The sequence below is a fragment of the Sclerotinia sclerotiorum genome, genomic scaffold (genome assembly GCF_000146945.2).
Source record: "Sclerotinia sclerotiorum 1980 UF-70 scaffold_9 genomic scaffold, whole genome shotgun sequence".
NCBI classification, from domain to species: Eukaryota; Fungi; Ascomycota; class Leotiomycetes; order Helotiales; family Sclerotiniaceae; genus Sclerotinia; species Sclerotinia sclerotiorum.
This window is the reverse complement of record NW_001820827.1, coordinates 485,770-512,288: the sequence shown is the minus strand read 5'-3', so window position 1 is coordinate 512,288 and position 26,519 is coordinate 485,770. Positions and strand designations below refer to the sequence as shown.

Sequence of the window (26,519 nt, the reverse complement as noted above, 5' to 3'; positions counted from 1 at the left end):
CTCCTCTAGTGCATAAATCATGCAGCTGATGCTTATCATTCCCCATCTCACAACTACTATATCCAATCCATCACCGCGTCAGACTGATAATCCTATACCACACTGACGTAAAGCTATATCTCACCCAATATAAATAATACACTATCCATCAAACTTCTCTCAACCCTTAACCAACCCCGCAATCTTATTATCAGCCTAAATCTCTAACATCTCCACAATGTCCCCGGATGCGGGGAAGAATGATGACCACAAAGTCCAACATCCCGCATCATGACAAAGTTATTTTCATCGCTGAAATCCTATGATTGTATAAATGAAGCCATGATATACAGAAATCGCATATTTTATGCATTTAGCCATTGATTTATCCAGAGTCATACTTGCAGCTTCATAATGCGTACATCATATAGGCCTATGAAGTCTAGCATATGGATGAATTACTGTAGTGAGAAAAATACAAATATAAGCCGTTTCCTGATTTTATATGTCCCTCTGCAATTTCTCATTTCTGTCTTTCTCTGTCGTTAAACTTTCATATAACAAAAACTTCATTGCCATGGCTGTCGGAGCTCCTGCCCAGGGCCTTCATGATGTGGCTCTCCAACGTCGCCAAAAGCTTATGGGTGCCAGTGGCCCAGCAGCTTTAGTTAAAAACCTTCGTGTTTTCAGTATTGCCTTGTTCGCTTGCATTGGAGGACTATTATATGTACGTGACTCCATGACACCTTCTTGTCCCAAAGAAAATCGAGTTGCAGAACTAAATCATGGTGTATAAAATGTAGGGCTACAACCAAGGTGTCTTCTCTGGTGTTCTCACCATGAACTCATTCATGTCCCATATGGGAAATTATGATAGCACAGATCCAGCAGATCAAAGTAGAAAAGGGTGGTTAACAAGTATTTTGGAATTGGGTGCTTGGCTAGGATCACTCCTGAGTGGATTTATGGCGGAGGCTGCTAGTAGGAAGTATGGGATTTTGATCGCAACTGGTATATTCCCTTCTTTCCATCCCAAATCCTCGGCATCTAAAAATAAAAAGTCTCAGTCGGCCAGAGGAAAAAAACAGAATTACAAAAGCAAACTGACAATTCCCGTTCAAACACAGCCGTCTTCATCGTAGGCGTCATAATCCAAGCCACCGCCATATCAGCGGGCCACTCTGCCATCCTCGGCGGTCGTTTTATAACCGGCCTGGGCGTCGGAAGTCTCAGCATGATCGTCCCAATGTACAACGCCGAAGTTGCCCCCCCAGAAGTACGCGGTTCTCTCATTGCCCTCCAACAACTAGCCATCTGTGCCGGCATCATGATATCTTTCTGGATCGACTACGGCACAAACTACATAGGAGGGACCGGCGCGTCACAATCCGACGCAGCATGGCTGGTACCTATCTGCTTGCAGCTCTTCCCAGCTGTGATTCTGTTCATTGGTATTTTGTTCATGCCTTTTTCGCCTAGATGGCTAGTACATCATGGGAGAGAAGAGGAGGCAAGAAAAGTACTAGCGAGATTGAGAGATTTACCTCAGGAACATGACTTAGTAGAAATAGAGTTTCTGGAAATCAAAGCTCAGAGTTTGTTTGAGCGGAGATCGATTGCGGAATTATGGCCTGGTCTCCAAGAATTGACTTGGATAAATACTGCAAAGTTGCAATTTGTGGCCGTGGGCAGTTTGTTTAGGACGAAAGCTATGTTTAAGAGAGTGATTGTCGCCACAGTCACTATGTTTTTCCAGCAGTGGACTGGTATTAATGTATGTATTACCCCTCCCCCCTATGCTATATTCTCAGGTCATCAAAACCCGCAAAACCATCCATAAACTTACTCCTCCCAGGCAATTCTCTACTACGCTCCCACAATCTTCTCCTCCCTCGGTCTCTCCAGCAACACGGTCTCTCTCCTTGCCACCGGCGTCGTCGGCATCGTAATGTTCATCGCGACCATTCCCTCCGTCCTATACATCGACAAACTAGGTCGCAAACCCATTCTCACCATTGGTGCCATCGGCATGGCGACATGCCACATAATCATCGCGATAATCGTAGCGAAAAATAGAGACTCATGGGACGAGCATAAAGCTGCGGGATGGGCTGCTGTCGCTATGGTTTGGTTTGTGTTTCCCTCTTCCTATCTCTCCCTTAGTCTACCTAATAATATCTTCTAATCGAATTCTTCACAGGCTCTTCGTGATCCACTTTGGTTATAGTTGGGGACCTTGCGCTTGGATCCTCGTCGCGGAAATCTGGCCCCTATCCAACAGACCCTACGGCATCGCTCTCGGCGCATCCTCAAACTGGATGAATAATTTTATCGTCGGACAAGTAACACCTGATATGTTAAGTGGTATATCTTACGGAACCTATATTATCTTCGGCTTATTAACCTACGGCGGCGCGGCCTTTATTTGGTGGGGTGTGCCTGAGACGAAAAGATTGGGCTGTGAGTATTCTTTTCTAGATTTTTGTTTTGTTTTGGGTTGTGTTGTGTTGTTTACCAATCTTTTGCTTTTGCCATCATTTTTCTTTTAATCTATCTTTATCAACCTTTCCTGCATTGAGGAGGAGGAGAGATGTGGAATGAAAATGGAAACGATGAGATTTGTGTGCTAATATTTTAAAGTGGAGGAAATGGACCTAGTATTCGGCAGCGAAGGCGTCGGCCGTGGCGATCTCGAGAGAATGGAAGCTGTACGCCGGGAGGTGGGACTGGATATAATTCCTGGGAGGATGGATAGCAACGGCGATGTATCTCCCATGACAGAGAATAAGAGTGAAAGAGGAGAGAAGATCCATGAGATGTAGATGAATATGGACGTACAATGACGCACCGAAATAAGTGTGTTCTTGTTCTGCCGGTTTTAGATTGTAATGATCAAGACGATGTTGGGGAGATTTGATATAGATATTAGGCTTGTATTCACTCGCTTGCATTAGGAGATTCATTATGTATGTGTATGTGTATGCGTAAACACCTAACTCCCAACTGCCTTTCTGTGTGGTATATCTCTCGCTACCCTTCCACTATTCCATCCCGTAAAGCAAATCTCATCATCGTTTCCCCAAAAGTCAAAGCAGAACCAAAAATTAACAACAGAAGGAATGAGCCTTTAGGCTCAAGACCAGCGATCCAAAACTAATACTAATCATGCCCGCTTGCACAATTAAGCTGGCATTCCGCCTAACTTCCTTGGCTTTGCGACATCTTTCGCACCTCCGTCTATTCCTGTGCTGCCTATTTGATCGTTGAGTAACGGGATCTTATCTAAACTGTTATTTCTTGGATAACCTGGTCTCTTTGTCTCATCACCATCACCAAGCATTTCTCCACCCTCGGTTCTAGGTGTCAATAAAGGGGATGTCGTTAATTCAGGAGTGTTGTGCCATTTCTGGACTTCTCTCTTCATCTCCTCAAGCTCATTTTGGAAACGTTTTCCGAAGACCTCGATGTAGTAATTTGCGCCGTTATAAACAGACCAACAAAATACAGCCATGAGGAACGACGCAGATGCATATCTATACCAGAACCATACAGGACATGGTAACATAGTGAGCAACGCATATGAGTATTGAATAAGCATAAATGCCGGCTCTTGTAGAGAATCCGGAAGGGCGAGAACCGCTTTGCCAATCCATACTTTGGAGTAAGATTTTAGCAGCCAGGTGAATGATGTTGGACGACCTGCAGCAATCTTCTCGCGGCGGCGGACAGTGATGAGGAAATGGTAGGAAAGCTGCCATACCGCATAAGGAATAGACGACCATAATGCCATGGATAGGAGACCGTAATGAGTACTAGACCCTACTGGGGATGTGCGTATATTATAGATGGCACCGAAACGCGATTGTTGGAAGGGTGGGTCTATGAGATGGACCAGACAATGAAGCGTGACGCAGGGCATGATGTGAATAAAAAGAGACGTAACCTTGTCAAAACTGTGGAACACCATAGAATTTCTCCACATAGCTATAGCTACCGCGTTGTTTCCCATGGAAAGACAGTAAGTGCTGATGAATAATCGTTTCGATTGTGGGAAGACCCATATCGAGAGAAAGCAGAGAAAGTTGGTAAAGTAACAGAGATCTGCGAGGAAGTAGTGGTATCCTCTTTTATGGTAGGCGTAAAAGCGGATGGGCATGAAGTACATTAATTGGGCAGTGTACCACCAATGGAATAACTCAGGATATCCTCCGATCAAGTAGCCACTGATGAGAACATTTAAGACTCCACAGATGAAGGAGACCTTTTCTCTAATCGTCACTGATTTCGTATCATTCCAGCGCGTCCCGAGTTTATCGACACTATCGCGCATCCTCTTTTTATATCTGTCGAGCTGCTCATCGGCAGTGGGAACACGCTTTCGCCATTCTTCAACAACTCGGGTCTTCGCATAACTTGAGGTTGTCTTCAGCTTTTCTCGTTGCTTTCGAACCTTTTGAGATTGTGCGGATAGATTCCTTTGTATCTTTTCTAGTTGTTGGGGCAAAGCAAAGTTCTCTAGTAAGTCAAAGACGGTGATCTTATCGAGTGGAGGCCATGGTTCCCAATCTTCTTGATATGTGCTACTCGCAGAACCAGAGGGGCGCCTCGAAACATGAGGACTCCCATTCTCCGAGGTTGAGAATGTAGATGTTTTGCTATCCTCTTGGGGTGAGCCTCCGCTAACATGTTGCTCGGAAGATAGTGAAGTTGACTCGAGTGCAGGTTCCGATTTAGAGCTTGGTATGGGTATGGGTTCAGTCATTTCTGATATTGAACGTGAACGGACGTGAACGGAATCGTAAAAACAAATGCGCCGGAAGACAGAGGCACTTCTTAGAGCTAAATCAGCCATCTGTCCGTAGATAGAACTTGTGCTATGCACCAAACATCACAAATGGATAACGACAATGAGAACTCACAGGAAATGGCAGTGCTGAGGGTAAAGTATTTCAAGAATGTCTAGGTAGTGATAAACGCCGTCTAGTCGACGCACATGAACGAATGGCGAAAGATAATACGTTATCGAAGAGCAATTAAGTGCTTAGGTGCTAGATGCTTAGGGATTTCTTGACTCGAAATGAGCCTCTAAATAGAGGGATTTTCTTCTGGATCAGCTCTTTCGTGAGTGATTGACGTTAAAGGAAGCAAGGTCGTGCTTGCTTCGAGCAATGTGGTTGGATGCTGATATGGAGATGTAAACAAGACTATCTCAAATCTGGTGAATTTTTGCTTGATCACAAGAGATTCTTTATTGTTATTCTTCAGATTAGATTCGAGGGATGAAATGTGAAGGACGAAGATGGTGAAAATGGTGAAAATGCCTTTTAAATACCCTCTTACTTTTTATCTTGTTATATTCGTTGTCCGTTTCAAATAAAAAAGTAAGTATTGTGTACAACAGCAACTCATAAACTTTTTTCGGTCCAGGCCTTGGAACTGCCACTGCCACCAATCAAACATTGAGGTTGATCTGGGGAACACATTTCGTCATTGCTACTTTAGGTATTTCAAGACAGCGTCACAACCCTGCCCTGCCAATTGCGTGAAGAATTCATTAGCATCTATCTTATCATGCAAACATACGTTGGCCAGTAGCAGCCACGAAATGCAGTTCCCTCTGATGTCAGTCATGTGATCCATAATTCGCGTCCGCGACTTTTTGTGATGCTGAACAGCTGGGAAAGTTGAAGTTGGAGGAATTTCTAACCACCCTTCTATACAACCCCATTCAATCATCCTGGGCATATCTCGGATCGCTCTGGAGGTTTATATCAATTCGTCACAACCGATCGTCTACTCGAGTACATTTATTCGTGATTGGGTCTTGCTCTCGCCGTTACTCTTCCTCCCTAACGCGTGCACCCCGCTACGATCAACGCGTGTAAATCAAGATGGGGAAACTCCAACGTCTTGAACTTTTCAGTAGGCCGGTCGCACTATATATGCCATTGCTTTAGCTGACTGTATGCAGATTTCAAGTCCTATAAGGGTCACCATGTTCTCCTGTTTGGGGATTCATATTTCACTTCTATAATTGGTCCTAATGGCTCCGGCAAATCGAATTCGTATGTGATCCGCAAGATTTCGTCCGAAAACTACTAACATGGCTGACAGTATGGACGCGATTTCTTTCGTTCTGGGCATCAAATCATCCCATTTACGATCTGCACAATTACGGGATCTCGTATACCGCGGAAGAGTGTTGAAAACCTCGAAAATCAACGATGATGGATCCGCGGTTGACCCAGCTGCGAATGGACATGCGAATGGAGATGGAGAAGGTTCAGATGAGGAATCGCAGTCTCAGAAACCGGCGCGCAATGATCCCAAAAGCGCATGGGTTATGGCTGTTTACGAGGATGACCAGGGCGAGGAACAAAAATGGAAGCGTTCAATCACAAACCAAGGTGCCAGTGAATATCGTATCAATGACCGTGTCGTCACCGCACAAGCATACAATGACGCCCTAGAATCCGAAAATATCCTAATCAAGGCTCGAAACTTTTTGGTTTTCCAAGGAGATGTCGAAGCTATTGCGTCGCAATCACCGAAAGACTTGACCCGCCTCATTGAACAAATATCGGGCAGTCTGGAATACAAAGCAGAATATGAAAGATTGCAGGATGAGGCGGAGAAAGCAGCAGATGAGCAAAATTATAGCCTCCATCGTAGACGTGGCATCAATTCCGAAATCAAGCAGTATCAAGAGCAAAAGAAAGAAGCTGAAGCTTTCCAGAAAAAAGTTGTGGAAAAGGATGAGGCCATTGTCGAACAAATCCTATGGAAATTGTACCATTTTCAACGAGTCATGGACGAGTCCAGCGCTAGCATTCAAGAACATCAGGAAAATTTGAAGGAGTACCGCCGTGGCGTGGAAAAGTATCAGAGTAACCTGGACGCAGCGAGAGCAGAACAGGCTAAAGTTAGTAAGGATGCCAGCAGGATAGAGCGAAACATCAAGCGGAAGGAAAAGGATATTGAGGAGAAGGAAGTTCATTTGGTACCATTTGATGAGAAAATCAGAACTGTCACATCTGAAATCGAAATTTTGAGAAGGAAGGCGGCCCTCGTCAAAGGAGACCGGGACGACAAGTCTAAGGATATTGCGAAGCTCAAAAAAGACCTTGCATTGGTTGAGAAGGCACAGAAACAATTCGAGGTCCAGTGGCAGGAAACCCTCAAAAAACAGGGGAAACAGTTGAGCGACGACGATTTCAAGGAGTACCAGAAGCTCAAGTCAGAAGTCGTCAAGAAGACATCAGAGGACCAAGCCAAACTAGATAATCTAGTTCGTCAACTGAAAACAGACGAAGTAACGGCGAATAGCTTGAAAGGCAAGATGGAGGCTGCGCAGGCTTCGGTGGATAAGCTTCAGAGTGAGCTAGACACCAGCGTAAGACGAAGAGACAATCTCAAGGAATCAATTGCAGAGACAACCAGGGATAGGAATGCCAAGAAAAAAGAGCATAACTCCCTTCAGTCGGAGCGTGTCCGTTACAACCAATTGAAAACTGACCTTGAAGAGAAACTCCAGGAAATTTACAAACAGATTAGGGAGGGTGAATATGGTCGAAGAGAGAGCGAAAAGGAAAGAAGGGTCAAGGAAACCATAACTGAAATCAAACGAATATTTCCCGGGGTGAAAGGGCGCATTGGCGACCTTTGCAAGCCAAAGCAGAAGAAATTCGAAGAAGCAGTAAGCACGGCTCTTGGCCGGGACTTTGACTCCATCGTTGTCGACACCGAGAAGACTGGCACTGAGTGCGTCCAATACTTGAAAGATGGCAAAAAGCCACCAATGACTTTCATTCCTTTAGATAATATCAAGGTCAACGCAACAAACTCTTCGTTGAAAGGATTAGCTAAAGCTCGATTGACTATTGATACGATTGATTTTGACTCATCTGTCGAAAGAGCTATGTCTTACGCATGTGGAAGCTCAATTGTCTGTGATGATATTGCAACGGCCAAGGACATTTGTTACCGGAAGAAGCTCCAAGTGAAGGCTGTCACTCTGGATGGTGTTATGATCGCCAAAGCTGGTAATATCACTGGTGGTCGTGTTCCTGACGGTCGTGGTAACAAACGCGCATTCGGTGACGCCGAGATGGATAAGCTCAAGGCTATGGCCGAGAAATACGACCGTGAGATCAGGGCTCTCGATGCCAGTAAGAAAAGAACGGGAGAGGAGGAACAGTTGGCGAACGCCATCAACAATTTAAACCAAAAAGCTACTTATGAGCAGACTGAATTGGCCGAATTTGAGAAGAACATTGCCAGCGAACAAAAAAAGCTAAAACATGAAAAAAGCCAGTTAGAGGAAGTGGGGCCCAAGTACGAAGAAAAGAGAGCTGAAGTTGAAAAGCTCCGGCGAAAGGTGGAGGAGTTTCAACGAGCTATCGCAAAGGTTGCGGACAAAATCTTCGCCGATTTCTGCAAGAGAACGGAATACGCAAATATCAGAGACTATGAAGCCCAGCAAGGCAGCCTCGAGCAAGAAGCTTTGGAGAAAAAGAATGAGTTCGAGAAACAAAAACAAACGTTGAAAAGCCAGGTGACCTGGGAAGACAATTATCTGGCGGATATCAAGAACCGTCTGGCCGACCTTGAGAATAACGTTGAAAAGCTGGGATCCGATATTGAGGAGTATGAGGCAGAAAAAGAAACACTTGCACAGGCAATCGATGTGGACCGAGCAGCCGTTACAGAGTTCGAGGATGCCCTTCAGAAACAAAAAGAAAAGCTCGCGGCTAAGACTGATAAAGTCAACGTCGCAAGGCACGACCTCCAAAAGGCGAGCAAGGGAATTGATGAGCGTACAAAATCTATCACGACTCTGGAGACAGTAGCTCAACGGACTAGCGCGAATCGATATGCTCTGTTGCGACGCTGCAAGATGGAACAAATAGCCATTCCATTAGCAGCAGGGTCGAAATCTTTGGATAGTCTCCCTGCGAACGAAAGCTTGCAACAAGAGGATCCCGACGCCATGGATGTTGATGAAGGTGACCAAGTTCCTGAAGAGATGATCAATGATTATGGCATATGTGTGGATTTTGATAAGCTTGGTGATGAGCTGAAAAACGTAAGTGGCTCGCAATAGGTCAAAATGCACATGCTAACACGTAAAAGCCCGATGATGAAGAAGTTGAGGAGCAACTGCAAGAGAAGATTTCTAACCTCAACTCAGAACTTGAGAAACTCAATCCTAACATGCGCGCGATCGAGCGACTGGATGTTGTCGAGACACGCCTTAGAGATACTGACAAAGACTTCACCGCCGCTCGCGACGCTGCAAAAGCTACTCGTGATGCTTTCAACGAAATCAAAGAGAAACGATATGATCGCTTCAACAAAGCTTTCGCACATATTTCCGACCAGATCTCTCACGTTTACAAAGATCTGACACGCTCAGCTACTTTCCCTCTGGGCGGTCAGGCGTATCTTGACATTGAAGACAGCGATGCACCGTATCTCTCTGGAATCAAATACCATGCCATGCCACCACTCAAACGTTTCCGTGACATGGAACATCTATCGGGTGGTGAGAAGACTATGGCAGCCTTGGCCTTATTGTTCGCAGTTCATAGTTATCAACCTTCTCCATTTTTTGTTTTAGATGAAGTTGATGCTGCTCTTGATAACGCAAACGTGGAGAAAATTAGAAATTATATCAAGGAGCACGCAGGGCCTGGAATGCAATTTATCGTCATTAGTTTAAAGACGGGATTGTTTCAGGGAAGTGAGAGTTTGGTTGGTGTTTTCAGAGATCAGGAGGTCAATAGCTCGAAAACTTTGACGCTTGATGTAAGTCTCCTTTTTGCCCCTTCAAAAAGTGTCCACTTACTAATATCTCAAACAGTTGCGCAAATATGCATGAGGGATAGTCACCTTGCCGTTGTATATTACATGAGAAAGTTTGGTGTGCTGTTGCACTTTCAGTGTCATGATAGGAATTGGTAATTGGTGTGGGAGGATTTGGCTCGGTAGGCCTATGAATACCAGATTTGTAGGTGGCTTGAAATATGGGAGTTTGTAGGAATATGCTTGCCCTCAGTTGATACATGAATAATTTACTTTCTGTGGATAGGTAGCTGTGTTCAGTGCTAGGATAAAAGCAATTAAGATGTATCGGTTAAGAGGCGGCTTTATGATCACTAATGATTTCTTCAAAAGTACCGATCTTCTTGGCGAAAACTATCCGTCCCTCGCCCATCCAGTTCTTCGGATTATCATTACACAAACGCAATCCAGAGAATCATTGAATTAATTCGGCAGCTTCTAACATGCCATAGTGCTCAACATTTTTCTACACCCCCATTCCAGCTATTTACAAGCGCTCTTGTGTGCAAAACTACAAATTTAGCTCATGCACCCACGGGCCAGATGATTGCATATTCATCTATTGCAATCTCTCTGCAAGTGAAACACCATACCACATTGTAGCAAGGAAAGATACCAAGTTCACCAACGAGGAAACCCCATGCATTTTCCCAAATGCCTTGTTTAACCTTTGCATCTCTTTTGAATGTGGTGCTGCATCATAAGATTTCTTTCCATCTTTTGTTTCTATACATATGATGGTTAGCCTCCTTTTCATACTCATTTCTCCAAACTTCCCTTCCAACATCCTCTAGCCTGTGCTCGAAATCCGCTCAATAAAGGAACCTACCCTGATGCTTCCTCTCCTTCATAAGCCTCGTGGTAGCAGGCCCAATGACCACCATATTAGCCAATCCTGTCATAAACATCGTAGCCAATGGTACCAACACGCTCCATCTATTGACCTCGGCAAGCGTTCCGGAAATCCCGGAAACAGTCCCAAGATGTGTGCGCGAGCCCGGATAAGTGATAGCTAGGACGGCTGGGAGAGCAGTTTGGATACCAAAGTAGATTGGGAAGATGTTTTGTTGGAGGACGGAAAATTGGGGTCGAGGGAGTGATCTGAAGGCTACGATGCCGTTGACGAAGGATTGGAAAAATTGGGTGCCGAGGAGAGTTCCATAGCTAGAAGGAAAAATGTTAAAGTGTTGCGTGAGGGGATGGAGGGATACACACGTTATGATATGGTATGGAGCGGGAGTTTTGAGGATTGAAAGGTCTGGCATTTTGAATATTTGATTGTAGAAATCTATGGGAAGTCAATAGAATCGTGTATGCAACGTCAACAAATGTTATATGAGAGTGGTGATTCGAATCCGGAACGTAATTATACTCCGTAGATGGCCTGATATCCACTTTATCACACGATGACGGCTTCATTTTCACAGGATGTTGCGAAGATCCGAGTTCCGTTCCACGTGATGTCGCGCTTTCTTTGAACTCTTGTGGATCCAGGGCGCGTCTGCCTGGTCACTCCATTTCGAACCGCGATTAAAATATTATTGGATTTTAAATCAGCCTCCTTTTGCTTAGAATTCTACCTCATGTAAACACTCAAACTAAGTCCTCACATCATGACCGAAAAACAAGCAACCGTCTACGTCGTGGACCTAGGCAAAACTCTCGGAGAATGCCACAATGGACGCGAGGAAACTGATCTGGAATATGGCATGCGATACGTATGGGATAAAGTCACGCTGACCATGTCTACTGACCACAAGACTGATGGCGTTGGTATTGTTGGATTTCGTACTGATGAAACCAACAATGATTTACAACGCAGCGGAGAACAGGGATATGAAAATATATCCGTATTGAAGCCTCTTGGGCAATTCCAGATGACAGATTTGGAGGAAATGCAAGAGGTTATTAAACCAAATGGTACTGAGGCTGGAGATGCTGTATCAGCAGTTGTAGTTGCGGTGGAAATGATTAAAGAACATACTACGTTGAAGTCTGGAAAGCCAGGTAAATTTGCTAGGAAGATTGTTTTGGTTACTGATGGGAAAGGGTTTATGCATGGAGAGGAGCTTGATGATATTGCCAAGGAAATCAGTAGGAACGATATAAAACTAGTCGTCATGTAAGTCGCTTTTCGTAAGTTGAGTTCACTTGCTGACATGAAACTAGAGGGGTTGATTTTGATGATGCGGAATTTGGGTTCAAGGAGGAGGATAAAGATTTGGTTAAGGTTGGTCTACTGCGTCTCTGATATCTTTTATTGCAATACTAATTATTGGTAGGCTGAAAATGAGAAGCTCCTGAGATCCTTCACAGAAAGTTGCTTAGATGGGATATTTGGTACTATAGCGGAAGCCATCGAAGCTCTCGCAACACCTGTAGTCAAAGTAACAAGAGAGTATAATACTTACACAGGACCACTCACTTTAGGTGATCCGACGAAATATCCTGAAACAGCTGTATCGATAGATGTCGCTCGATACTTCAAAACACATCAAGCCAAACCTGTCTCCGCAAGGAGTTATGTTGAAGCGGGTGATGAGGAACTCCCGGATGCTGATGATCTTACCTCGGTCAAGCAGACAAGGACTTATAAAGTCAACGATCCAACCGCTCCCGGCGGTAAGAGAGACGTCGAACGAGACGATCTGGAAAAGGGTTATGAATATGGTAGCACTATTGTTCATATTAGTCAAGCAGACGAAGGTGTCACAAAGCTTCAGGCAATAAAGGATTTCTCTATCATCGGATTTGTGCCCAACAATGTAAGTATTTGTACATTCTACACACCCTTTATCTAGCCTAACTTCTTCAGTACGAGAGATATCTCAATATGGGAGAAAGTTGCATCACTATTCCTCAAAAGACAAACGAAAAGGCACGAATGGCATTATCATCTTTTGTCCATGCTCTGAATGAGCTGAATTCTTGTGCTGTTGCCAGAATCGTCAAGAAAGATGGAGCAGATCCACTGATTGTAATTCTTGCTCCATTCATAGAACCAGATTTAGAGGGCCTTGTTGATGTGCCTCTTCCTTTTGCTGAAGATGTACGAAGTTATCGATTCGCGCCACTAGATAAGGTTTTCAATAGTTCTGGCGGTCTAATGGAGAAGCACAAAAACCTTCCAAGCAAAGATTTGAAAGCTGCAATGAGCAGTTTCGTTGATAGCATGGATTTATCGACAGCCGGAAAGGATGAAGCAGGGTAAGAGCTATACATTATCACCATGGGCATATGATTAACTTTGCATAGTGATCCTGTAGAATACATGGCCATCGAAGATACTTACTCTCCTGTGCTTCATCGTATCAATCAAGCAATACGCAGACGTGCTGTTAAGCCAGATGAAGGTGTACCGCCACCTCCTGATGTCTTAATCAAATGGTCACATCCCCCTTCCGAGCTTGTCGAAAAATCAAGTAGCCAGCTCACAAAGTTGATTGAAACAGCGGATGTCAAGAAAGGTAACAGGGCTCTTTAAGCTTCTTTAATTTCCTCCTGGCTAATAATTTTCCAGTCCCCGCGACAGCTAAAGCCAAACGCAACCGAGAAGTCGTCAAACCTCTTTCCGGTCTCGATGTAGAAGCTCTTCTCGGTCGAGAAAAGCGCCAAAAGATCACCGTAGACAACGCTATCCCAGAATTTAAGCGAACACTTGCAAGCACCGATTCCACCGAGAGTGTCACCAAAGTTACTCGAGAAATGGGCGATACTGTCCGGACACTACTCAAACGAAGTACTGGAAATTCCACCTGGGCACAGGCTGAAGAGTACCTGAGGGTCATGAGAACTGAATTGATTGATCTGGTTGAACCGGAAGTCTACAATAACTTCATTGAGAAATTCAAGAAACAACTTCAAAATGAAGATTTCGATAGGATGTTTTGGTTTGATATCGTGAGGAAGAATAAATTAGGATTGATTCATACGGGCGAGGCAAGCAATACTGAGAAGACAGAGGACGAGGCCAGACAGGTTTGTGCATTTTAGCTTCTTTTACTCTCGGGGACGTGTAATGGCTGACCTTGAATGCAGTTCTATAATTTGGGTGCGGTGAGAGCTCCCTGATCGCGGAAAAGCATAATTGAAACTGGACTGATACTTAAGTTGTCATATGTGGAAGTGCGGGAGATGTCATATTAGTTCTTGCCTTGTTGATCAGTTTACTTCCGGGGATAGCATCGAATTTATCTGATGATTGATGACAGTTTTGCTGATTTGAGAAGGGTGATTTGATTGGAGTTGGATTCAAAAGCATTGTATTATTATTTATTTTGATAAGCGGGTTCTAATGAAAAGCTATTTGATATCAAGTTGACTCACCTAGTAGATTGATTAATCAGAGTTCTACATGATTTGGATTTTTATTTTATAGAGGGAAGGATGTAGCTAGCAAGTAACGTGGAGTTGAACAGAGACCTGTTCCTTCTTCGATGGGGAATGAAACTCTGTCAAAATTTTCTCTGTGGCCGTTAAACCAATATATCCTCTCTCGGTATTCGAATTCCTACGACTACTTTCTTTCTAGTGATTCTTGATATTACAAGTTTTACTCAAGGCACAATAGGTGAAATCTGTATTATGATATATTTACTGAAACAATCAGATATCACATACGAGGAGTTTCCATTTCGAGATATCACCTCGGAAATTGACGACAGAGTCTCGGTCTCTGATCAATGGGAAGAAGCAGAACTGTAAATGCGAGGATCAAAGCAACACTTTTTCAAACCTGTCATGTGCTAAGTAACAAAGCTCTTGCTCATGCGGAGTTTTATAGCTCTGGTTATTACATCCTATTTCCTCGACCACAGATCCTCTTCTTCTTTAATCATCGCTGACATCATGAAGCCCCATTTCATCCTAGGCTTTGCCTATATTCCGGATCCTTGAAGTCCACAGAGGTTGCAATGGGCTTCCCAAAAAGGGACAAACTATCCAGTTGTTCATACAATGATCTATGTGGACTGACTGAGGCATCGCTTTTGGGCTTAAATATTACAGCTCAGAGTTCACATCGGTTGGTAAAATAGCGGCTGCATTCATCGCGGAATCAATGCGGCCTTCTATGTTGAATGGAGCTTTGAGTGTTCAAGTCGGGACATGATATCGAGGCTCAATTTACCTGCATATTATGTTGCCTTGAGGACCAGTTTCAAGGAAGATATTCTCATTCATGTACAACTACCTTTTGTGGAAAATATGAACAAGAATCAAGAGCGACATATACAACCCCTCACACCCCCATCCCATATTCTACTCCACTTCTTGCAGTTTGTCACTAGCTCTTCTCCCCTCTACAAACAATACTGGTGGCGTATAATGTTTCTTCCCATGCACAACATATATCAACCCAGCAACAACAATAACAACAAACCAAACAGCCGGTGCCCACTAAAAATCATTAGCCCATCTCTTATCATGTTGCATCTCGAAGCCCAACAGAAACTCACATTGGCATTCCCAACGGTAACCGGCGCCTTGCTAGGAAAACAACTCCACACCATGACAAACCCACTATACGCAAACGCAAACGCATTAATGGGTAATCCAAAGCGTCCTAGGCTCCATCGTGCGGGTGGCAACGGCTCACCCTTAATACGTTTCAAGAGCACGCATCCGATGGACATCATGTATGTAGAAAGGAGAGCAAGGAGTGAGAGCGAAACGATGATGTTGAAGGCGAAGGAAGAACCAAGGTTTATGAGGCAGAGGAGAATGGTGAGGATGGAGGTGAGATAGATGGAGTTCAGAGGGACGTTGAGAGTGTGGTTCATCTAAGTGTGGTTAGAGAGTATTTTGGAAGGCGGGGTATCGGATCAAGGTGATCATGATGAAGGGGAAAAAATAGAAAGATTAGAATCCTACCCTTGAAATCCATGTTGAAAATGGAAACCCTTTATCTCTCGAAAAGGCCCATAATTCTCTACTCGTCGTAGCCAAAGCTGTGATATTTCCAGAAAATACAAGGATGAGCAGGATGATCATGAGTGCTGTAGCCATGGCATCAGACCCAGTGTTCAAAAATAGCCTCAGGTAAGGGGCTGGTGATGCGATGGCTGCATCGAGCGGCCCGATGCAGAAAAGCAATGTTATTAGCATGATGATTCCTAATGCAACGTTGAGTATATAGCTCCACCACATAGCCCGCGGAACATTAACCGATGCATCTTCTACTTCTTCGGCTGGTGTACTGTGAGTACTTGGTGGTTATATCATTTGAGGGAAAAGGACACTCACAGATATGTACCGCACTATCCGATCCTTCATGTTTTCATCCGTTAGCCACGAACTTCAACATAGCCCGACAGGCCGACACATTAAGGACTCACCAATATTACAATATAGGACGCTAACTTGCGCAATCAAACAACTCGTGCCAGTGTTACTCCACCCCCCATTATTAACCACATCCAAAAGAACAGTCCTTGCCGAATTCTTCGGCGCCATAAACCACAATGGTATAATGGTCACTAAAAATCCAGCTAAATGCCCAAACAGCGAAGTCGTTTCAATCATTGGCAGAAGTCTTGCGCCCCAGGTATTAAAGCCGACGGTGATCAAGAGATAAGCGATCATAATTAGTGTGTATTGCCATGGTGCGAACGAATAGTCTGCATTTCGGATATCGATAATTGCTTCGACGAGAGTGGCGAGGATGAGGATGCTGCTGGCGAAACTGGCAATCCAACCGAGGCTCGACATCCAGCCTGTGTGGTATAATTAGTGAAATGCGAAGATTTAAGGAGAAGGAGAGTAGGAGAGGGATATCGTCACCAGCAGTGTAGCTCAGGAATTTTTGGTACTTGGGAGGGGAGAACTCGGACACCCAGTGATATTGACCTGTGAATGTATTAAATCATTGTTCGTGAGCAGGAACATCGACTTTGGGTATCCTTACCACCGCTCGTAGGAGCCATTGACCCCATTTCAGCCAGTGATGCCACAATAGGCGAGTAGCATATTACCGTTCCAATGAACACCCAGAACAATCCAGCAAACCCCCCATTGATCAATCCTACGCTCAGTGACCTGTACTCCCGTAAGAAGGATTGCCTCACTGGGAATGGATATGCGAGACACGAACACTAGAACAAACTCCCATGTTGCCATGTAAATTGAGATGAACCCCAGAGTCGATAGCAGATTAAAATTCCTCTACACTTCAATCAATTCACTCATCACTGTTGAGGCCAGCTGTTCTATAATTTACATACCTTGAATTCCTGCTTCTTGCCTAATCTTTGCATATCAGAGAGATCATTTTGAGTATCTCCATACCCATTCCCCGGACTCGGCGATGCAGCTTCCAGACCTATTTCGCGTGCCTCTCTATCAATGCTCTTCCGCTCTACAAGGAACTGCTTATTATATGATGCCATGGCACCTCACTTAGGGTGCAGCGGAAATTGAGCTCGGTATCAGAATCAAGTATCACAAGAGTGTGTAGAAAAATATGTGAAAATGAAAATTGGCGGACTGAACTTTAGTATCGATGATGCTAGTTTTTCTTATTTTCTTATCTGAAATTTGTCACTTTCAAAATCTCGAAGAGCCCTAAGCTGCCTATTTTGGTGCATACGCTTAATGCAGTCCGTCGCCGACACTACTACTCCCCCCACTTTGTCTTTGGGGTAGTATTATCTACCAAAAACCAAATGGAAAGCTTCTATTGGATTGCTCTTATCATGTGATATTGTGCATCGTCTAGTTTGACGTTGTTCGTTGAGATACTCCATGCAACTTCCAAAAGTGATCAAAAACTGCTATGGTGTTAACTTTTGTTGCCGTAGCACAATACCCTTCTGACTTGTATTCATGACATGGGGATATCTTCACTAATGTTTCCATTGGAAGGTTCCCCAACCAATTTGAAAACCTTATAACGAAGCCTATCTTTGGCCAAAACCACCAATCTCTTCATGTGGTTATCATTTTTCGACCCGATTTGTGATCGGACCATCATGATTTCTGGAATAATCGGACCTTCACTTGCAAACTCGATTTGCAAGAATTTGTTAATTACTTCTTCATTGCTCGACATGATTGCCTTGGAGCGACTTGCAGAAATTCGATGAGGTTGATATTTTATGTGGCTTCCACTCCCATTGTTGTAGGGTATTCCTAGAAGATTGCACTTCCCTATAACCGTGTTAGTTCTGAAAGACAGATCTGCGTGCGCCTTACCATTGGCCTCCCATAGCACGAGTATGGTGCTGTCGTCCATGAATTTGAAGTCCTTGATTTGCCCATCGCCAAGCTGGAGGACGGATGAATTCGTGCTGCGCACAGTGCTAATTCCATTCTCGATGAAAAGCTCAATCTGAACTATTTGAACTATTATCCATTATCAAATCGAATCCGAAATAAATCTGAAGTGGTATATTGACCGACCTTGATTCAAAGAGTCTTTCGGCACAAAAGCGATATAGTTATGGCATACATCACGATCCTAAAATCAGTCAGTGACGGAACGTAAAATCACAGTAATACTTACGATCATTTTCATCTTCATCTCGACAGGCAGATCATTGTGGGCCATGCCTAGCTCACTTGCCCTACCGAAGAGGACATTGCTCTTCTCGGCGTCCGCAATTTGAGTGAAGATGGCAGCTGCCTGATTCCTTAAATATTTGTACAGAAATTCTACTTGCGGCAAAGTCTTTCTGTATTTCAACCCCTGTTCTTGCTTTTCTAGCTGCCTTGTGAGTAAATCGAATACCTGAATGCCCTTCCCTATATGCGCACTCTCGTTCTGGTAATCCTCGAGTGTAACTTCGCCGATAAAAGCTGCCAGCGGACTGTTGATCATGACTGTTTGTATATATAGTAATACTTTACCATGATCAATTAAAGCCTCTTTATCACCGTTTTCTTCATTTTGAGAAGAAGACCCATCAGATGCCAGCCTATCGATCTCGTGACGTAACCAAGCAGAAAATGAAGTAAAGAGTTCAAGCTCATCTACCACCTGAAGTAAAATCTTCGCAGAAACAAGATGCAGAGATGCGACAGTATCCATGATTGAAGTAATCTGCGCACTTGTGAAGCCCAAGGAAGAATCCGGACCTTGAAACTTAGCAATTCCATTCAATCTGCTGAGAATGACAGAACAACGATCAAGGGCAGGAAGCATGTTCTCATGAACCAAACGCCGTAAGTTCTCCAGACCTGATATCACGGCTTTGTCCCATCTTTTATGGCCCTATACATTTAGTACAAATCCCATAAACCATAGAATAAAGCAATCTTACTCTTTCTGTCAGCTCATCCACGAGCCATTCGCGCACGACTGGAAAAGTGTGGCCAGTGGCTACAGAATGGTAAAGCGCCTGTACAATATCTCGATTATCTTGTGCAGCAAGGGTGTCATTAACGTTTCGGAGAAACCTGCTGGGTAATTCTTGTGTCGACTTCCATTCCGCAAGCATTAGGCTCCGTATTTGATTGATGTATCTGAGAAGGTTTTCCAGAGCTGTTGATCGAGATGCAAGGATTGAAAGATACTGGCTCGAGGCGGACAAGAAGCGAAGGTCCATTGGAACAAAATAAATCCTTTCTTCAGATTCGGTGGTTTTCATGAGCAATGCATGCGTTGAGTACAATTTGTGGGACGCATGTGAAACCAGATATGCCGGGCGCCTATGAACGATGATTGGAGCTTTGAAAGATCCTACCACAAATGAGTCGTAAATACTGAGATGTATATTGCCCTCCTTCGTCCCAACAACCATAACATCGGCCATCTCGTTATCTTCTGGGTCAAATGGACGAAAGAGAGCATCTAAAGACGATCTGGAACTAAAAACTTCATCCCTGACAAGAATTAGTGAGTAAAAGTGTTGCAAAAGAAAATGGGACACACTTACGAAGTCCCTCCCGTGGGGAGTACACTTAGCTTCGGCAGGCTGGGTTCAATGTCAAGAAGAGCGAGGTCTCTTGGTAAGTCCAAAGCATCCTTCCCTGCAGACGATCCTAACTCATTTCTAAATAAGTTCTTTAAGGTATTTGGGAAAATCTTCGACGTTTTATCTGCAACTTTTCTGCCGATGGTGTTTGAACTCCAACTCATGCACGTGATCCCAGAGAAATCTTGATCATCTGAAGTTGTAGAGAAGTGATGGACCACCTTTGTGCTTTCAGCACCAACAAGGCGAACAGATCCATCACTCCAAGCGATTGCTAGTAGTTGTCCTACGCAGGTATCAGTATAAATATATTAATGACAATTAGGAATGTCAATACCATTTGGCTTCCAGCTGATCTTCTCAACGCGAAGAGTATTGACTTTTTGTGCAGCCCCATAAACTCTCTGTCCATTCAAACGATAGATCAGGACTTGCTGATCTGTGCTACCCAACGCTATCAGGTCCATCGATGGACAATATGCGAGCAGTTCAGGATTAACCGTTTGATGCAGAGTTTTTTCGCCTAGTAGCTCGAGACGCATAACCTCCGCCATCATGTTCACTACAATGATATTTCATCTAATAAGACGAAGTAATCTATTGATGGAGCTGGTTGTTTTGACATTCTCAGAAGCTGGTTGATAGTTTCACAGAACGTCGGCCTTCTGTAAACATCCACACTACTTGTCGTTGAGTACGTAAGCGAGACTTGTAAACGCTCGTTCTTTCTCCTTTGATTAAAAATACCTATCCTTACCTACTGTACTGTGTTTAATTAGGTATTGTGGTGTATATTAGTTTTTTTAATTTTTTTTAATTTTGCGACGGTTTACGATCAGTATGCGGCATTTTCTGCACATATTATAAGATCAATTGGTTTTATTTTCTATGGCTACCTAGTACAACAATAAATATTATGGATTGCCATCCACCCTACGCCATGCACTTCATTCGAATCCCATCCATTTTCTGCACAAAACCCCTTACTCTACCAAATAAGAGTCAGCGATTGATTTGATATCTTTTGAGAAATCCACGGCCTCGTTCAACTCTAGTAATGTGACATTGGTGACCTGCATTGGGTGTTAGTCTCAGACTTACACTGAAAAGATTGATAAAACTTACATCAACATCGATAAAAGGTTTTGTTTTAGCGAACCTGATTTGCATAGGGAAGAAATCATTCTCATCTCCGTCTTGGACTTCGAATTCGAAAGAGCCGGCTCCATTAGAAGAGTCGACGGGCCCGATCGTCCACTCAAGGCTATCCCCGGAGACTTCATAGGTTGCGTCGAAGCTAGAAACTGCCGGCTCGCTTGAGGCGTATGGAATTGTAACGGCGACATCTTGAAGAGAATCTTCTCCAGTGAGTTCGTATTCAACGGTAATGTTGAGAGGATCGCCTTGCCCCCCGACAACCCATACGGTGAATTGAATTGGCAAGGCACTGGTGTCATCTGTTTTTGGCTGAGCTCTCCATCGCAATACACCAACAGAGTTATTGACGGGGAACCCCTTTGAAACATTGCTCATCTGAATAGCTTTAGATCCACTGAACACCCCCTTATCCACATTTGGATGTGTGCGGAATTGTACTCCATGACTCTGGTTGGCAACAAGATCTAGTTTGATCTTGGTGAGTGTAGGGTCCGAGATCCGCAAATTTAAATCGCCCTTGACCTCCAAGGAGTTCAAAGAACCATCCCGAGATAATTTAGCGTTGATTGACTCTGAGATAGTAACGTGAATGGCATCACGGTCTAATGCAGAAGGAGTATGGGGTGGTTGTTCAGCGGTAGCTGGTGTAGGATGATTTGGAATAAGTGGCGACGAGACAGTTTCCTCGACTTCGGCACCCATGTCGCCACGTACTCTCTCAAACATATCTGTAGTCTTTGACTTCTTTCCCAACTGCATTCCTTTGCCTTTCGGTGCGCTAGCTCTGTGAAATGTCAGTGTCAATGGTTCTGCAGCGACGATAAAATAACCCACTTGAAAGATTTGTTCTTAGCAGCTTCGTATGAATCATAAGTTTCAGTGTTGGCAGATTGAGCAGGTGGTGTATATGTCGGATACTGTGGCCGACTTGGTATAGCATTTCTACCACTCCTTGAAACCTCCTTGCGCTGCATTTCCAGTTGTTTTGCTTTGCGCTTGCGCTCTTCAGTAGCTTCGAGCTCTTTATTCTGGAATCTCCGTTAGCCAAATTGCTGTAATATAGCTTGCATAAAGCCTACTCTCGAAATGATTTCTTGTATCCTTTCTTCGTGACTCTCCATCTCCAAGAATGTCTTGATTTGACTGATTGTAAGGTTTTCCCGATACCCAAGTGTGACAAGCTCATCAAACGCACTGAGCAATTCATACGCATTCTTCAGAATTTCTCTTTCGTCCAAGGTCTTGCATGTGCTAGTGACCACCTGCGCGAATAAGTGTAAGGAATCGATATCTTGTAGGATGTTGGACTGCTTGTTCGTGATGAGGACCATGTATAATTCGTCCAGCGGCTGATACACAAATCGCACATTATCTTGCTCCACGGTCGTATGCTGAGTTCCAGAGTCTGCCAACTTTGGAAAGGATGCTAGAAGAGCTTCAATTCTAGACCTTTGCATTTCGCGAAACTGCCTGGAGAGGACAGCTTTTCCCCCCCGGGTACAAATCGAAGCTGCTAAGACAACCTGTAAATCTGTTAGTAAAGAAAGCGTCCAGATACTAGAATATATAGCGCACCATGATTAGTGAAGATTGAGCAATCTGATTCTTTCTCAATGCTGTCCAAGACTTTGAATCCAGAGAGTTTCGGGGTTCTGTTGCAATGTGTATATCGGGCAGTTGGCCAAACAATGTTCCGACATGGGTCCACCACGTGACAAACAAGCTAAAATTGAACGCTAATTTGGTAGCTCCAGATGCGCGCTACTTGTACAGTACCACCTTGATCCCTATAAGGCTTCCCAAATTATTCAGAACACCACCTACCTACCCATTTGATTCTCAGTAACACATAAATGTGTTTTACTTTGATCACTTTGCCATTACATATTGAAAGAACTACGAAGGTATCTGAACTCTTTTGGATTGCACGATTTGTTCGATGTTTCTTTGTTATACCCGTTCTCCATAGTGCATACTGAAAACCTTTCACCTACACACTCTCACGCGAAACCAAGAAATTGATCATAACTCTAGCTTGAGAGCTATTTCGAAAAACAATTTACGCCTTCTTCCGCCGATAAAATTTTATCAAAAAATTGATTCCGACATTTCACTGAAGGCAGAGAAGCCATAACGAAACTCATGAGTGTGTCGAGTCTTGCAGTCCCTACAACTTTCCACACCATGGTTGACGATACCATGGAGATAGCTTCTGAGCATGGGCATAACATTGTCGAGGAAGATATTGACATTGATATTGACCTCACCACTGGCCATGTCGATGAAGATGATATCCTAGATGATGTTGATCCAGATACAGACTTCGACACAAATATTACCGACGTACCCGCACATGTCGAGACAGACGATCTGATGCTTGATGATGACCGTGATGATGCATCATACCATATGGAAGATGCAGACTTGTTGGAGGAGGAAGCAGATGATCACAACATGGAACAGGAACCTGCTGGTTTGTCATTCACGACCGATAATCCTTCTGGTAATTCTTTCAACGAGGTACAGTCTACAGAGTTGAGTATCGTGGACACCGGCGTTTCCGATCAATTTTGGGACGATGCTCAAGTGGCACAAGAGTCGGGTGAAGCTGCAAATGCGCTGGACACAGCAGCAACCGTACATGGTTCAGAAGACTTAGTCGACAACAGTCCTGAGAGTGTCAAGAATTTAAATACCAAGGATACCCAGGATCTTGCACCTGCTTCGTTTCCCCATTCGCCCACTGATGAAAACACACAATCTAACAGCCCACAAAATCACAATCACGATGAGTCTAACAGACAGAGTCTCGAGAACAATTTAGATGAGTCGACGAACGTTGTTGAGGCGAATGGTACCAATGTATATGCCAAGGATGAAGAAAATCTCGATTTGAGTACGGCATCCATTGAAAGTGGCCCAATCAATACTAGCACAAATGCCGAGGATCAGGGACCAGAACGTTCCGGTCCAAACACAGCTTCTGCCGAAGAGAGCTCGAGCAAGCCAAATAGCGCTACACTCGATTCCTCGAAAGATTTAGAAAATCAACATCATGCTCGTGAAATAGTAGTCAAATACAACAACCGAAATTATCCATTGATCAGGAAGTATTCCACAGACCATCCCAACGAATTTTTCTTCGAAGACCCTTCCGTAGTGGAGAAACCGTTTAATGAGTTTTGCTACGAAATTCGTAAAGTTCTAATGGAGGAAAATTTACCAAAAGATGACAAGATTAGTTTACTTATTGAAGAGCTTCAATTAACGATTGAAGAGGTCAGTATTCACAAGAAACCCCACCATCACCTCTGACTATGGCTAACTTCCTCGGTAGTCTCAACTCACAAACTACCCTGATGACCTGAGCCTGGGCCAAATAATTCGCCTATATGAAAGGCTGGTCAACAATGATGGGAACGGTGAAATACCTCCTTTAAACCTGAGACTCGTTATACAGCCTACAGGATATGATAGATTCTTAGCACTCTCAAAGGGGGCTGCTGAGGGTAAAGGATTACTTGACTATGTAACTTGGAACGTCGAGAGTGAAGATGATCCAACGGAGTTCGGAGAGCCGACGCAGCGTTATGACAGTCAATCTCCCTCCGACGCATTCAACTCTGTGCTAGAGGAAAACGATAAACCCATTGAAGCCAATGATGCGTATGACGAAAACTCTAACCATGGCTCCCATGATGAACAACCGCATCTCGAACATGCAGATTCTGCCACTTCAGTCAGTGCTGAAAGCCCACAAGGGGAGCAGGGTGATGTGCAAAGAGAGGTTGATCATCAGCAGTTAGCACCCGCGGAAGTACGAAAATCGCCTGAAACTTTCCAGAAACCTGATAGTGAGATTGATGAAGATGGGGACTTTATTGATTACGAGGATGAAGAGGACATCGAAAAGCCCTTGAATGATGGAGCCCTGAAGCCCGAACAGCCCGTGACTGATGAGAGCAGGCCACAAAACGGTAGATCCACCGATTTCAATTTGCCATGCATCCTTCCTGACACTTGTTTTTGTTCCACCTGTAATGACCTTGTTCTAACTGAGTGTCGAGCGGCAGAAGAAGAGTCTCGTCGAAATTCAATCTCTCTTAAAGTAGAGAATGCAGTTACTGAAGTGGAGAGCCAAGTGGGCGACGAAACGACCCATACTGATGATACTGCTCAGCCCGAGGAAACCTTCCAAGACGTAGAAAGCGACATTGATTACGAGGAAGAGAAAGCCGATGACGGCTTCAATGCCGAGGAACAAGAGGGCTCGGAACCAAATGACCTTGAAAATGCCGAAAATGGGATTAACTTGAACGAAACCAATGACGAGGACCGTGAGTACGCCTTGTACAACGACAACAATGAGATCGAACAAACGGGAGATGATGAAGGCCCTGGTCTAGCAGATACTACCCAGGAAGTACCTCACGATATTAACAATGAGAACGAGCAGAATGGAGACGGCGAAGGCTTAGATCTAGCGAATCATACCCTGGAAGTAAATAACGTGGAAATTAGTTACGACGATGATCTTGAAAATGGAGGACATTACAATTTCGAGGAGGATGAGTTCGATTTAGGTGTTGGTGACGAAGAGGACACCGACTTCCTTCAAAATTATCAACAAGACGATGAAACTGGCAATAGTGAATTACTGCGCATATCTGTGGCCGAGGATGCCTTCACTACCAATGTTTCGTTCGACGATAGAGCAGCGGAGACAGACAGCGCTACATTAAGCAATGCCTCGACCGCTGAAATCCAGGGGACGAAGCCAAGCCTTGCCAATGGACAGGATCAAGAAGACGAAATCGATTACGATGATGACGAAGAGGATCCGCCCTCAGAAGTGATTGTCCCTCAATCTCCGACTCCAAAGTCCGAGGAATCACCCGTTTCGAACTCAGGAAAGAGGCCTAGAGCTGAAACAGACTTTGAAGATGGTGACGAGTCGATCACCAACGGTTAGTATTTTCCAAGAATTTTCAAAGTTATTGTGCACTAAACTAATAATGAATAGAAGCTAAGCGAATTCGATCATGATCTTAACACGACATGATAGTTCTCATTCGGCTCATACGGTTTCCACTTTGACTTGTCCACTGTTTATCGTTGTGGTCATGATCACTTTTCAACGTCTTCGAAGTCTGTTAAGCCAGCCTTTTCCGTAGTTTAACGGATAAAGTATTCAACGATAAAGTACTCGACGATGAATTGATGACTCGGAACACCTGCGACGCGCGAACCAACAATTTCAGAGAAAAGGACTTGAAACGACTCTTTCTTTACGGTAGGTTTTCATAGGTATGATGATATTAACCCTTTCTAATCTTTCCCCTCACCCCTAATCAATCCCCTTTCGTTCCTGTGATACGATACGATCCTACACTCAAATTTTAGCAACTGGTTCCGTAGCATTTGAAGCGCAGTTTAGTGGTCGTGTGGTGGTCGAAGAAGACCAGAATTTGGGTAATATGCGAGGACTTTTTATGGAGTTTGGCTTTTGCAAGATATGTATATGCACGATACCCTTCGATATAAGATGGTTTGGTTTTGGGGGCGTGCAATCTTCAAGGCCAGCATATGTATGGAAAAATGATGTTGTAGTTTGCAGTGGCTGCCTAT

At 44.1% G+C, this 26,519-nt stretch overlaps 9 protein-coding genes across 9 annotated transcripts; 4 read left to right on the top strand and 5 right to left on the bottom strand.

The window, feature by feature from the left end:
* Positions 1-556: 556 nt before the first annotated feature.
* On the top strand, positions 557-2,801 carry SS1G_07132 (hypothetical protein; the record flags this gene model as incomplete). Its single annotated transcript, XM_001591636.1, has 6 exons — positions 557-706; positions 783-990; positions 1,107-1,753; positions 1,835-2,109; positions 2,180-2,439; positions 2,620-2,801. The coding sequence occupies 6 exons, from the start codon at positions 557-559 to the stop codon at positions 2,799-2,801; spliced, it is 1,722 nt and encodes a 573-aa protein (XP_001591686.1).
* Positions 2,802-3,160: 359 nt separating this feature from the next.
* SS1G_07131 (hypothetical protein) lies at positions 3,161-4,741 on the bottom strand (the record flags this gene model as incomplete). The annotated part of the gene is made up of 1 exon (XM_001591635.1): positions 3,161-4,741. One exon carries the CDS (start codon positions 4,739-4,741, stop codon positions 3,161-3,163), a length of 1,581 nt encoding a protein of 526 aa, XP_001591685.1.
* A 1,129-nt stretch (positions 4,742-5,870) lies between these two features.
* On the top strand, positions 5,871-9,859 carry SS1G_07130 (hypothetical protein; the record flags this gene model as incomplete). The annotated part of the gene is made up of 5 exons (XM_001591634.1): positions 5,871-5,901; positions 5,951-6,044; positions 6,094-9,064; positions 9,112-9,786; positions 9,842-9,859. The coding sequence occupies 5 exons, from the start codon at positions 5,871-5,873 to the stop codon at positions 9,857-9,859; spliced, it is 3,789 nt and encodes a 1,262-aa protein (XP_001591684.1).
* Positions 9,860-10,381: 522 nt separating this feature from the next.
* On the bottom strand, positions 10,382-11,087 carry SS1G_07129 (hypothetical protein; the record flags this gene model as incomplete). The annotated part of the gene is made up of 3 exons (XM_001591633.1): positions 10,382-10,548; positions 10,652-10,986; positions 11,038-11,087. The coding sequence occupies 3 exons, from the start codon at positions 11,085-11,087 to the stop codon at positions 10,382-10,384; spliced, it is 552 nt and encodes a 183-aa protein (XP_001591683.1).
* Positions 11,088-11,435: 348 nt separating this feature from the next.
* Positions 11,436-13,815, top strand: SS1G_07128 (hypothetical protein; the record flags this gene model as incomplete). Its single annotated transcript, XM_001591632.1, has 6 exons — positions 11,436-11,944; positions 11,992-12,052; positions 12,105-12,587; positions 12,638-13,029; positions 13,078-13,289; positions 13,355-13,815. 6 exons carry the CDS (start codon positions 11,436-11,438, stop codon positions 13,813-13,815), a joined length of 2,118 nt encoding a protein of 705 aa, XP_001591682.1.
* A 1,266-nt stretch (positions 13,816-15,081) lies between these two features.
* Positions 15,082-17,207, bottom strand: SS1G_07127 (hypothetical protein; the record flags this gene model as incomplete). Its single annotated transcript, XM_001591631.1, has 6 exons — positions 15,082-15,219; positions 15,279-15,602; positions 15,694-16,010; positions 16,158-16,535; positions 16,727-16,913; positions 17,043-17,207. The coding sequence occupies 6 exons, from the start codon at positions 17,205-17,207 to the stop codon at positions 15,082-15,084; spliced, it is 1,509 nt and encodes a 502-aa protein (XP_001591681.1).
* Positions 17,208-17,641: 434 nt separating this feature from the next.
* SS1G_07126 (hypothetical protein) lies at positions 17,642-20,287 on the bottom strand (the record flags this gene model as incomplete). Its single annotated transcript, XM_001591630.1, has 7 exons — positions 17,642-17,967; positions 18,013-18,153; positions 18,220-18,277; positions 18,323-19,030; positions 19,080-19,626; positions 19,695-20,019; positions 20,071-20,287. The coding sequence occupies 7 exons, from the start codon at positions 20,285-20,287 to the stop codon at positions 17,642-17,644; spliced, it is 2,322 nt and encodes a 773-aa protein (XP_001591680.1).
* Positions 20,288-20,716: 429 nt separating this feature from the next.
* Positions 20,717-22,348, bottom strand: SS1G_07125 (hypothetical protein; the record flags this gene model as incomplete). Its single annotated transcript, XM_001591629.1, has 4 exons — positions 20,717-20,806; positions 20,859-21,675; positions 21,726-21,919; positions 21,971-22,348. 4 exons carry the CDS (start codon positions 22,346-22,348, stop codon positions 20,717-20,719), a joined length of 1,479 nt encoding a protein of 492 aa, XP_001591679.1.
* Positions 22,349-23,075: 727 nt separating this feature from the next.
* Positions 23,076-25,937, top strand: SS1G_07124 (predicted protein; the record flags this gene model as incomplete). The annotated part of the gene is made up of 3 exons (XM_001591628.1): positions 23,076-24,170; positions 24,352-25,858; positions 25,915-25,937. The coding sequence occupies 3 exons, from the start codon at positions 23,076-23,078 to the stop codon at positions 25,935-25,937; spliced, it is 2,625 nt and encodes an 874-aa protein (XP_001591678.1).
* Between the last annotated feature and the right edge of the window lie 582 nt (positions 25,938-26,519).